Source organism: Miscanthus floridulus, chromosome 17 (genome assembly GCF_019320115.1).
Source record: "Miscanthus floridulus cultivar M001 chromosome 17, ASM1932011v1, whole genome shotgun sequence".
In the NCBI taxonomy this organism is placed as follows: Eukaryota; Viridiplantae; Streptophyta; class Magnoliopsida; order Poales; family Poaceae; genus Miscanthus; species Miscanthus floridulus.
Window position 1 is genome coordinate 87162846 of NC_089596.1, and position 12532 is coordinate 87175377.

Sequence of the window (12532 nt, forward strand, 5' to 3'; positions counted from 1 at the left end):
CCAGAACAGTATTTTTCTCTCACACAAACCAGCCAGCAATACTTCTTCACGAACCAGCAACGATATGAACCAGCAATGTTAGAGATACAACCAAGTTATAGAGATATCAAAGTTTTAAAAAAATAATGAAGGATAAAACTGAAGTCACTTCAAATTTAGAACCGAAGCCCGGTTCATGAGCCAAAGCTAGCTGCTGTGATGTGTCGTGGGTCACCGACTAGTGGTCGCCGTCATCGCCACGGAGCGGACCGAGGCCAGACATTCGTTAGCCAAGTCTGTGAGGCACAGTAATCCGATGACGTAACACAATCCTCTTGGTGCTCAAAATCAACCAACGATACAGGAATACAGGATGCAAGTTCAATCGAAGAAAAAGGGCCCAAAGTTGAGACTCAAGTGTGCAGCAATACACAGCCACCAAACAAACAAACCCTCATGACAGTACCGAGCAAACATAAGATATGGAACGGCAGACGCAGGAGGAACGATTTGCTAACAAATTAGGCGACCATTTTGCTATGCCAAGAGACAACCAGACAGGTCAAGATAGTACATCGCCTCAGACAGGTGGCGAGAGTATAATCACAATGTAGAACAGTGGTGAGTACACAGCACACAGTCGGATATGGTATACCTTGCACAAACCAAAACAGAAGCACGTAAAATTAACAATAATACCACGAAAACATCTGATACCTAGCTCCTTGACCAGAAGAGCCTTTTATCCTCTCAGAAACACCCCCACATCTGACACAGTCACGACTATATAGTTTATAGCTGTAATGGTAGAGGCAGTTTGCACCCAAGTATCCAGAGTGTTTCCATTGATTGAAGCCCTGCCTAGATGCTTCAAGCCTAATATAGAAATTAAGGGCAACTGGTCAGCAACATGAAACTTGGGTTCACATTTCTAACAGAAAATGTGCAAACAAAAGCAAATGAACCTTAGTATACATTGATAACAAGCTGCACTCAATGAATACATTATTTTTTCTTAAAAATTTGTTAAAACCAGGTTGGCCAGTTTTAGGCAAAATAAGTTGTGTGTGGATGTTTGCACCAATCCATTGAAGTAGGCTATATGACTATCTTACAGACTCAGGCTCCTTAAAAGCTTAATCAATGTGCTTATATTCATTTGATTGATCAAACTGTAATGCAGTTCAAGTACCTTGTTGGCAATGTTGTTCGAAAGCCAATCAAGCCCCTCATACAAACCCTCACCAGAGGTAGCACATGTGCTCTGGATGTACCTGCAGTGAGTAAAGATGGACACATTAACGATTTGGATCGCTTCAAATTCAATACTGTTGTCAAGGAGACCTAGTATACATCACTTGAATATTGCAAGCTGAGCAGAATATTTGGTGCTTAAGTTTAAATATTTGATTTTATGCAAGATTACTGTAATACATACTATTTATTTCTGTATCAATACACAATTCCTTTTTTTTTTGCGACTTATCAATTCACAATTCCTTTGTCAATCAAATAGTGCAGAACAGCACACACTCAGAAATATAGGACACATACCAGTGCCGCTGGCGCAGGGAGTGCAGGCCAAGCTTATCAGTGATTTCAGCAGCGTTCATGGCATTAGGCAGATCTTGTTTGTTTGCAAACACCAAAAGCACAGCATCACGGAGCTCGTCCTGCCAGCATAAGACAACAAAATGATGTTACTAGATATATGAAACCGTAAGAAGTAAACTTTTTCAAAGAATGAAAAACATTTACATGAGTGTTTTAAACTTAAATTAAAACAAATGAAAGTGGTACAGGATCCCATTCCTCAGTGCAAGGTAATTTTAGGGGAAAAATTTATTTTAAGGCTAAAATATTTGAAACTAATAAACAATTAGACTGATCTTGGCCAAAAAAAGAATGCAACCATATGCCATCGATAATTACTACACCAATCATAGCTCATTCAACTGCAACTAGTAATACACTTCGATATTACCTCGTTCAGCATCCGGTGGAGCTCATCTCTGGCCTCAACAACACGCTCTCTGTCGTTGCTGTCTACAACAAAAATGAGGCCCTGGGTGTTCTGGAAGTAGTGCCTCCACAGGGGCCGGATCTGTAAAAGAGCACGGAAATCATCAGACCACAAGAACATGCAGGCTAAAAGTAACATAGCACAAAGCTGCAAATGTTTATGAAGGACAGGTACGTTCCAAATAAGAAGTTGGAAGTTGAAGTACTTTTTTTATGCAAATTTAAATGTATCCCACATATTATCAAGATAAGGCATTAGATTGCAGCGATATATCTGCATTATACAAGTGATAAATATCATATTATCATACAGCACAGGAAAACACCAAACAGCATGGTATAAAAAATGGCATAAACAAAACAAAACAAAAAAGGTTTTTGGCAAATTCTTACCTTGTCCTGACCACCGACATCCCAAACAGTGAAACTAATGTTCTTGTACTCGACAGTTTCAACGTTAAATCCTGCATTTTCAAGGATAGCAAATTTAATTGAAGAAACATAAATGATACTCAGATCACAAAGGCAAATTCTTACAACAGGAAATAATAAAAAATTGAGAAAAGGGTGTTTTTGCCCCTGTCCAAAAGTTCAATGGTGATTTTACCCCTATTTTTTCAACTTTGTGAATTTACCCTTGTTATTTTGAAACGAAGGAGCCGTTTACCCCTGGTTTGGATGTCCATTATTTAGAGACTGATTAAACGATTTAAAAATAAATAAAACACATAAATCAAATGCGAAATGACTGAAATGCCCTTATCACAGTTATACCATCCCCACTGAGTCCACGACTCCACCCATGCCTATTGGCTTTCTGGCTTTCGGGAAGGGCAGGGCGCGCGACATCGGCGGGCGCTGCGGCATCGGCGGCGGGCGCGACAGGGGCACGGCTGGGCGAACTCGCAGTGCGGCTGGTTTCGCACCGCGGCCAGGTGGGCTCGCTGCGCGGAGGGAAAGCAGGCGCGCAGCTGGGTGGACACCTCGGCATCGGCAGCGGGCGCGCAGACGGGCGTGGCAGGCGAGCGGTCGGGCGGACGCGTGCAAGGAGGCGTCGTGGTCTCACCACCTTGCTACGCTGCTGCATGCATCGACCGAGCAGCAAGAATGGGAGCGGCAATGACAACGAGAGCAAGGTGTTCACCTGAATGGCATTGGCAAGTAGCGCAGGCAAGGTGTTCGCCGGAATGCAACAATGTACTTGACTTGATGATTTCGTTTGTCATTTTGCTCCTAACATTTTGGTATTATAGTCAGGACTACTATAGACACCCAACATGTTAATTGTGAATATTTTTTTCAATATTAAATCTGAATTGGCCAAATATAATAACCATTTTTTTTCAAAATACAATATACGTGTCTTATTCCAAATTACGGGTAAAATCACAAATAGCCCTAAAAAACCAGGGGCAAAATCACATGGGCATATTTGTCCTTTGGTACAAAAGTTAACACCGTTACGGGAGGATGACAGAATAGGGGCAAAGTGGTGCTTCGTTTTGAAAAAGCAAGGGCAAATTCACAAAGTTAAAAAAAACAAGGGCAAAATCACAATATCGATAAAAATAGGGGTATGAATGCAAGAGCCCCTAAAAAATTTACTTGAGTATAAAGCTGAACTAAAAGCATAATATTACGCCTGAACAAAACAAACAACAATACGAAATATAGAATATGTTCAAAAACTCATGTGCAATCCAGAAAGCCAAAAATGGGTCATTGGTATGACTATAATAAAGCTTTTAAAACAGATATAGGTATTTTTTGTTCCGAAAACAGTTTCCATTTATTTAATGGCTTAATTAGGATAACAAAATGATAGCATGCCAAATAAGTCTATCCTATTAAGACCATCTTAAAGATGTCCAAAATGTGCATCACAAGATAAAATGTTGAAAATGTTATCTAATGGAAGACTTACTACCTCAGGTTGAACTCAGGAGGTCAACCATTAAAAAAGGTACAGCACATAACAATAGTCTGATGACTGACTAGTTCAATTAGCATCAGTCTGGCAAAGCTTATGTCCCTTGTAGAAGTTAGCTTACAGGACTCAATTTTCAGAAAGCCAATGAGATGAAGCATGTCGCCATTGTGTCAAGTTGGATACAAATTCTAAAATAATATTAATTTGTATAGAAATTCAAATACATATCAACTGTGAATTATCCCTAGATCCAATTTCCTACTAGAGCCCAAGGTAATCAGTTATCGTGCAACTTAGTAAGATGGAAGAATCATTACACCTGCATAGTACAAAATCCTAGGTCTAAACTGGAGCTAGAAATCGCAACTTAGTAAGATGGAAAAATCATTACACCTGCATAGTACAAAATCCTAGGCCTAAACTGGAGCTAGAAATCAATCATTAAAAAAGGTACAGCACATAACAATAGTCTGATGACTGACTAGTTTAATTAGCATCAGTCTGGCAAAGCTTATGTTCCTTGTAGAAGTTAGCTTACAGGACTCAATTTTCAGAAAGCCAATGGGATGAAGCATGTCACCATTGTGTCAAGTTGGATACAAATTCTAAAATAATATTAATTTGTATAGAAATTCAAATACATATCAACTGTGAATTATCCCTAGATCCAATTTCCTACTAGAGCCCAAGGTAATCAGTTATCGTGCAACTTAGTAAGATGGAAGAATCATTACACCTGCATAGTACAAAATCCTAGGTCTAAACTGGAGCTAGAAATCGCAACTTAGTAAGATGGAAAAATCATTACACCTGCATAGTACAAAATCCTAGGCCTAAACTGGAGCTAGAAATCAAAGACTGCATGCATTCAAAATGACCGACAGTTATAACAATATAAACATTGTGTAACAGCAGTAGCAATGATACCGGATGTTGATGAGGGGCGTACCAATGGTGGGGATGGTGGTGACGATCTCGCCGAGCTTGAGCTTGTAGAGGATGGTGGTCTTACCAGCTGCATCGAGACCGACCATGAGGATCCTCATCTCCTTCTTGGCGAAGAGGCGACTGAACAGCTTCGTGAACGTGAGCCCCATCTCCGCTCCTCCGCTGAGATGGAAACGAAAGCAAAGGGTTCAGCCCATGGATCCACTCAGAGTATGCAGATGATTTAACATAATAACACCAGAAACAAAGCCACAGCAACTAGATCCACGGAACCCGATGCCACAAGCACGCAGATCCGAGGCAACGGCGCACGCAAACCGCGGGAACGGATCAGATTCCAGGGGCTGCTAGCGAGGAAAAACTCCCCGAGATTCCCGAGCACCCGCGTGGTAACGAAGCTGAATCGAGCGGAGCCGGTCAAACACGCCCAGATTCCTCGAATAAATTCCCGCAAAATCGATGAAGCGTATCAGTGAAACTAAGGAATTGAGCTCCCCAGATCCGCTGGACCTAGCAGACAATCCGATCGCCGAAAGCGCGCAGAAACGCCGCGGGCCCAATCGTAAGTGATCGGATTGAGGCGGATTCACATCGACCAAGAGCTCAGCAGGATTGAAGAGTTCTAACGAGGAATTTATAGAGGGAATGGTGGTTACCGAGATCGCGAGGCCGCGCCCTGGTGATCGCCAGGTGATCCCTTGTCTTCCCTGCGGGTGCGGGCTCGGATCGCAGGGGAAGAGAAATGGGGGAGGCGGAGAGAGAGGCCGAGGCGTCGCGCACGGAGAGTGGGATATATAGGAGAAGGGGCATGGATCACGGGCAGGTGGGCCCAACGTGTTTTTGGAGCGCAGCCTGGGGCCTGCTGGTGAGTGGGGCCAGCAACGTAAGGCAGTGCGGTGTGCGGATAGCGTTTGTGTGGTAAATGCTTTTGTTCCCCTCTACAGATTTGGAATTGCATATGCAGCCTCGCCTTAGGTTGTGCTTCGAGATGAAGGAAAGGCCTGAAGCAAAGGTACAATTGTTGGGTTCGTATAATTCACGTGTGTTGATGTAAAAATTAGTTATTTTTTATTTTAATTCATCTCAATGCATATAAGTGCAACTAAATAAGACCTCAAGATCTTGGTGTTAATTATCGTTCAAATTGCATCAAGCCATTTCTATCTTTTTGACAGCTTTGATTGCTGAAAGTGCTATCTAAATCGTATATTATGTGAGTTAAAATATTAAACCATGTAAACTTGTAGCGTAAATTACATATGAAATCATCATCATCATTTCCCTAATGTGGGGAATTCACCTACTTATCATTATCATTATTGTTGTAGAGAATAGATAAGATGACCCATAAAAAAGATATAAGAGCCAGATATAAAATGTTGTTAGGCCAATTCTAGTAGAACTTCTATCGCAATTAACGAGGTTCACACTAGCAAAAGTGATGACCTAATATATAAATAAATTACAAGGATGTAGGGAAGATGAGCAGCGTGCACCATTTTCAGCATATTGGAAGTAGATTAAAACTCTATTGAGAGAGTTTTGTTTCATGTCCACATGTTGGAAATACTAATATTAAAATATGTAGATATTGGAAATTATAATATAAAATAAAACAACGAAGTCGGGATTTTATTTTATTGAGAGAGAACCATTTTTAACAAATCGAACTATAACAAGAGTTTGGTTTTGATCAAACTTAAAAACCAGAAATCTTCGACCATCCAACAATAAAAGTTGTTCATATTTGGCCATCTAAGTTGTTTTAATGGTGGTTTTGGACATGTGGTAGCAGGCACACATATCATACCCTCTCCTCTCTTGCCCCTCATCTACACAGCGTTGTCGCTGAAAGGTCCTAAATGGCTAGAGGGGGTGAATAGGCTATAAAATTCTCTACAAATTTACTAGAGCAAATAGTTAGTTCACTAAATGGTGTAATGTAATTTTGCTCTAACTCTACTAGGGTTACAAGCCACCTATCCGATCAATTCTAATTGATTACAATCTCCCGGCACACAAACCATAACGACAAATAAACAGCGACAAAGGGAGTATGTCATAGTATTAAATGCAAATGAGAATACAAATGCCCACACCCTAATGAGATCAGTCTTAGATGAGTCTTAGTGGGACTTTCATCAGAGTTTCAATTGTATTTAGGATAAGATGTCACATAAGCACTTTTGATGATCTAACAGCATTTTTAAGAAGAAATAGAAAAAGTGGGTTTAGATCAGTCTTAGCGGGGAGTTTCATCTCCTAGTTTCCAAGACTCAACGTGTTAGAAATAGTGTAGATGAGTTTCATCCCCGTGAAACTTTTGACATCTCTCTTCATCTATTACATGCCATGTCAGCTCATTTAATGCCATAAAACTCTCATGAAACTCCCACTAAGACCGGCCTTCGGACAGTTGAAAGCCTTAGTTTGGTTTTGGTTAATTGATGAAACCTAAGTGTACTAACATTTTGTCATTAAAGATGTACATGATCTAGGTTAGTACACACCAAGTGGTGGAGCTAGATAATAGTCATGGTGATGGTGATGGTTGTAACATCCTCGGTGTTACGCCCTAAACCAACTACTAAATCATGTCATGAGCATCGTGTTTATGTAATAATGGATGCGATAGAAGATGTTGATAAATTTCTTATAGCCTAAAATAATCAATAAAAATGTTAAATCAATGATGATGTAATAGCTCATGTATATCAAGTAAGGTTTAAAACCAATTTTTATTAAGCAAAAATACTATAGAATATGTGTGTGATACTTAAATAAAGTTGGAAGTGCAAACTTTGTAGATAATAATGAAATACTTGCTATTGAAAAGTAATATTGCTTAGTAATATTTTCAATAGCTTACAAATGCAATTTGAAATAGAGTTCAACAAAAAAATTTAGAAAATTTCAAGCTTGTGTACAGCTGGACATTGCTAAGTTTAGCAATTTATTTAGAGAGATTGCGTTAGAGGGTGATGCGGTGTTTTAGCTCGGCTGAGCAACCTCATGTATCAATATGATCGTGGTGAAGTTGGTTTCGATTTAGAGGCAATGGTTTAGTGGTAGTCGCTGCTTTTAAAATCCATGGACAGCACATTCTCGGCCTAGCCCTCTGGGCTGGGCACGGTCACCAGCCCACGGGGGCGCGCCATCACGGCGTTGGCGCGCTTTGCGTGTGCACGCGCGCTGCCGCGCTTGGGTGGCCTGGTCGCCCTAACCCGACAACGAGGAGGCATCGTTGTTGTGGCTTGCTTGGTAGAGCGGCGCTGTCCTACCCCACGCGCTGCCGCACTGCCGACCCACCTCGCGCCACGATGTAGCCACTGCTGCTGCTGTCGCATCACGTCACGCTCGCACCTGCCCGCTGCATCACCACGTTGCGCGCCTGTCGCTGCGGCGCTGGTCTGCCTTGACGCTTCGCGCACAAGGCCATGTCATCGTCGCCTTGCCAATTATGGCACTGCAGCGCGCGCGCCACGTAGGCAGCGAGCGCGTGGCCGTTGGCTAGCGCGTGGCCGTGGGCCGCCCCGGTCGGGCCAATCACGTCCCGCCAAGCATGCACATGCCGAGCCTCTAACCGAGTCCCCACCACCTCCCGTCTGCTCGCTTCTCCCCTGTCCGCCTCTCTGCCGTCACCGTCGTTGTGTCGCGCCAGAGCGCCTAGAAACGAGAGGACGCCTTCCATTAATTCGGTGCGCCCATCACTCCACCCTCATGTCCCCTCTCCAGCCATCCCCACCCTACCTTGATTACGGTAGGCTGAGCTCTAATTTTGAAGCTTTGCTCCTGCCACCACACCATTAAGGCCCAGCCCCATCTCACATTGGCCAGCTCCAACCTCGCCATCACGCGTTCAATTGACCGCACCACTAGCCCCACCTAGAACCCTTCTTCGTCGCGTGCACCCAAGTCGTAGCCCTATAGCCGCCTCCACGCCGCTGACACGGCCGTGTCGCTACCGTTCGCCGTCAAGCTCGTCGCGTGCACGTGGCCAGGCTTGCTCGGGGCGTCTCCGGCCCGGCCACCTCCACTGGTAGGATCATGGTGTGTCATTGATGCTTACCCATCACTTTTATTATCTATTGCATGTTGTGGCTTACTAGAACATGGCTACCACCGCTGTAGGTCGCCCACCGCTGAGGAGAGCCGCTCTACTTCACCTTCGTTCATGCAACCATCACCCATCGTCGTCGTGCGTCGGTCCATAGGTGAGCATCGGTCCTATAGCTAGGTCTGCAAGGGGCCCGGTTGGTCGGCATAACGGGACCATACCGGTCCACGCCGTGCCGGCGAGCACGGGGTCGCGGGGACCTCCTCGATGCGAAGACAGCTTCTTTCGGGGTCTTTCATGCATAAGTGCTGATTGAGTAAATAGGATGAATAGTGTCTATGAGAATAGTAGGAAGCTCGGGGGCGTTTTCCCTATAACACTAGCTCGCGCGCGGGCTCCCGCCGTGGGACGCCTCCGCGCGTGGGGCGCGCCCCGTGTGGGCCGCGTTGGGCCAGTTTGGTTCGTCTTTTTAGTAAAGAATTAGAAATAGTTTTGTATTTTTATTTAAGAACCAGTTTTGTGTAAGTAATCTAAAATCATGTAGATGTTCAAAAATTGTGAAATAAATTTTGTTAGGTTCCTAAAATTATGATTTATCTGCTAGTATATTTTGTTCACATAGTTTTATAATATTTTTAGGAGTTATATAATTAATTTGAGATGCTTAATATTGTAAGATATAAACTTGAAGGGTTTTTTTATGATAAATTGTTGATAGTGTTGGCTCCATAATAATTAGTTTGCTAAAGTAGCTAAATGAGCCCTAGTTCGAAAATATATATTTAATCAATTAAATGTCAAAGCACCTTCAGATTTTAAAACTAGAACATTTTTTCAGAGACAAAGTCTTACTTGACGACGCAGATACATAGACTAGTACGTTAGTCATTTAAGCTAGCTCATTAGAGTGTGGAGCGTAATCGTATTTTTAAGAGTTACGGTTACCGTTGATTAATTATGTCTCTGCGTTGCATCCACGTATATCATAATAGGAGCAATGATGGATCAGGGAGTCGACTGAAGTAGCAGAAAATATGGTGCCTTGATGATCATATCATCATTATGGAATGCTAACTTTTGGTTATATCTTACCCAGGTAAGCCCCGGTGCATAACCCCTATTATTCTGCACTTTATCTTATGCTTGTGCATTATATTTTAAGGAGTTGAATGAAAACCACTTGCATATATATATATATATCCTTATCCTATGAGTCCTACTAGTATATCAGGATCGTGTAGATTCCTATGCTATAGGATCCGGTAGAAGTCGAGTGATTACCTGTCACTCGTGAGAGATAGGAAAGATATTATTGTTACTGTCACATGGAACATATATGAATGATAATTGGAGACCGAGCGGAATGGTACTTTGGATCTAGACTTGGTTAGGCATTCGAGCGAGGCTCGGATTGTACTTGTTTCACCTATGTCGATTGAGGACCGTCCATTGTTGTGGATGGTAGTTAGATCATAGACTTATTATCCTGAGCACATACTTGCTTATGGGAGCAGGAAGGCTCGCTGCTCTTTGTCGTGGGTTCCGGCTCTTTCCGGACCAACTGATTGGAGGCAAGGATGGTAGAGGTCTAAGCACCACACTGAGTCTAGGACTTAGGAGTAGGGGCTTGGAGTCCAAGTTTGGTTGAAGACCTGGACCCCTTGACAGAAGAGTGGTGGGTTGGTCTTGCTTGTGCCTAGGGTACAAGCGGGGCGTGTATTTTGGGGTACTCAGCTAGGATACATTAGTTCATGAATTATCGTGTGATACGTTACCGACTTGGCTATGGTCTAGCACCGTAGTAAGAATTGGAATATGAAAAATGGTAAAATGGTTCTGATTGCTTATCACCTGCTTGAAAGTAGCATAGGTGCTTACATAGAATTGTTAGTTAATGAACTAATGATGACCGCTAATGAAGTTGAATATAAGGACGCATGTTTAGTAAGCTTCCACAGATGCAATAACCCACAAGCCAGATAGTCTTGCATATCCTTAGAGTCTTTTATTTTTCTCCTGTCGGGTAAGTCTTGATGAGTATATTCGAGTACTCACGGTTTTATTCACCTGTTGCAGGTGATCAGAGGATGTTTAGAGCTTACTCTTGTATGTGGAAATCTCCTAGTGGGCTCAGAGAGGATTCGTTTCACGATACGACCATAGTGTTTATTTATAACCCTCACGAAAGGTTTTATAAGAAAAGATGTAAAATCTGCTAGCATCTCTTATATAAAATGTTCACTATATCAATGCTTCACCATGTCATTAAAGTAATCATGTTTCCTCTGTAACTCTGATAACATTGTTATATTTTGCTGTTATAACAAATTGAGGTATTATCCTGGTACTATAATAAAGTGATATAAGAAATGACTTAAGAATGTTGTAAGTTTTATTCTCTCGTTTATGATCTTGATGGAAAAATGTAGATTTTCGAGTTCTCTTCTGGGGTGTGCTTGATGGAATCGCGTAGTTTAGTATACTCTCTTGAATACTTTGTGTCTAATGGAAGACAAGTACTCCTGGGAGACATTAGATTAGGTGATTCTATCACAATGGCCTAAGTGAAGATCAAGTGCTTCATATTTGGAATAGAAGAAAGAGAAAAATAAAATGGACTCAAGGCAAAGGTATATTTGATAGGGATATTTTATTTTGCCACTCAAGACACCAAGTGGGTGTGAGTGGGTTTAGAATAGATAGTCGTACTTGAAAGCATCTAGGCCCCTAGTTGGGTTTCGGTGATTAATAACAATACAAAAGTACTATGACTAACGTGTGTTTTATAGAGGCAATTAAGTTAGGTCATAGTAATGGATATCAATTGGGCAATCAAGGTTGTCATGCCCCTACGATGGAAATTGTTTCGGTTTTCAAAGGATGGACAACAAGGTTAAGGATGACTAGTTCTAAGTGTTGTTTGGAGTTGGAGTGACACTTAGAGTAGTTTAGGACTTTGTTTTTCCATTGGTCGTACTATTAAGGGGGGTATGAACGGGTAGCTTGACCTAGATGAGTCTAGTGAGTTAGGTGTGGTGCACACTTGTTAAAACTAGCTCTAGGTAGCTCCTATGAATGCCTAAGATCCTTTGGAGCAAACTTCATTCACATATGATCGAGAGTTGGAAGTGAATGGAGGGTCAAATGCTGACCGAACGCTGGCTTCGGTGCGACCGGATGCTGGCCGTAGGGTCCGGTCAGTTCATTTGATCAACAGACTGTGTTCGGTGCGACCGGACGCTAGAGAGGTCAAGTGACCGGACGCTGAGAGGCAGCGTCCGGTTGACTCTAGTAAGGTTCCAGAGAATGAAATCTGTGACTGGACGCGTCCGGTCAGTACTGACCGGACCCTGGGGGTTCAGCGTCTGGTCGAGTACAGTAAGGTTCTAGTAAGGGTTTAATGCGACCGGACGTGTCCAATCAGTGGTGACCGGACCCTGCCAGCGTTTGGTCAACACATTTTCACTAGAATGCGGGTTGAACTGACCGGAGCGTCCGGTCAACCTGACCGGAGCGTTCGGTCACCCCGCAGAAGCTCATAACGGTTCGTTTTTCAGACTGCCTTATAAATAGAAGCTCCACTCGTGTATGGAGTT

The 12532-nt window shown here is 42.7% G+C and overlaps 1 protein-coding gene across 1 annotated transcript; it reads right to left on the bottom strand.

Moving 5' to 3' along the window:
• Positions 1-488: 488 nt before the first annotated feature.
• On the bottom strand, positions 489-5684 carry LOC136517012 (ADP-ribosylation factor 2). The gene is made up of 7 exons (XM_066510523.1): positions 5536-5684; positions 4881-5041; positions 2395-2465; positions 1964-2083; positions 1534-1652; positions 1172-1253; positions 489-855 (listed from the first exon to the last, which is right to left on the bottom strand). The coding sequence occupies exons 2-7, from the start codon at positions 5026-5028 to the stop codon at positions 850-852; spliced, it is 546 nt and encodes a 181-aa protein (XP_066366620.1). The 5' UTR covers positions 5029-5041; positions 5536-5684; the 3' UTR covers positions 489-849.
• Positions 5685-12532: the final 6848 nt, after the last annotated feature.

Excerpts from the sequence above, each read along its gene's own strand:
- LOC136517012 (XM_066510523.1), bottom strand. The coding sequence starts at position 5,028 with ATGGGGCTCACGTTCACGAAGCTGTTCAGTCGCCTCTTCGCCAAGAAG. Across the intron at positions 2,466-4,880 it reads CACCACCATCCCCACCATTG|GATTTAACGTTGAAACTGTC; the intron begins GTACGCCCCTCA and ends TTGAAAATGCAG. Across the intron at positions 1,254-1,533 it reads TCCCTGCGCCAGCGGCACTG|GTACATCCAGAGCACATGTG; the intron begins GTATGTGTCCTA and ends TACTCACTGCAG.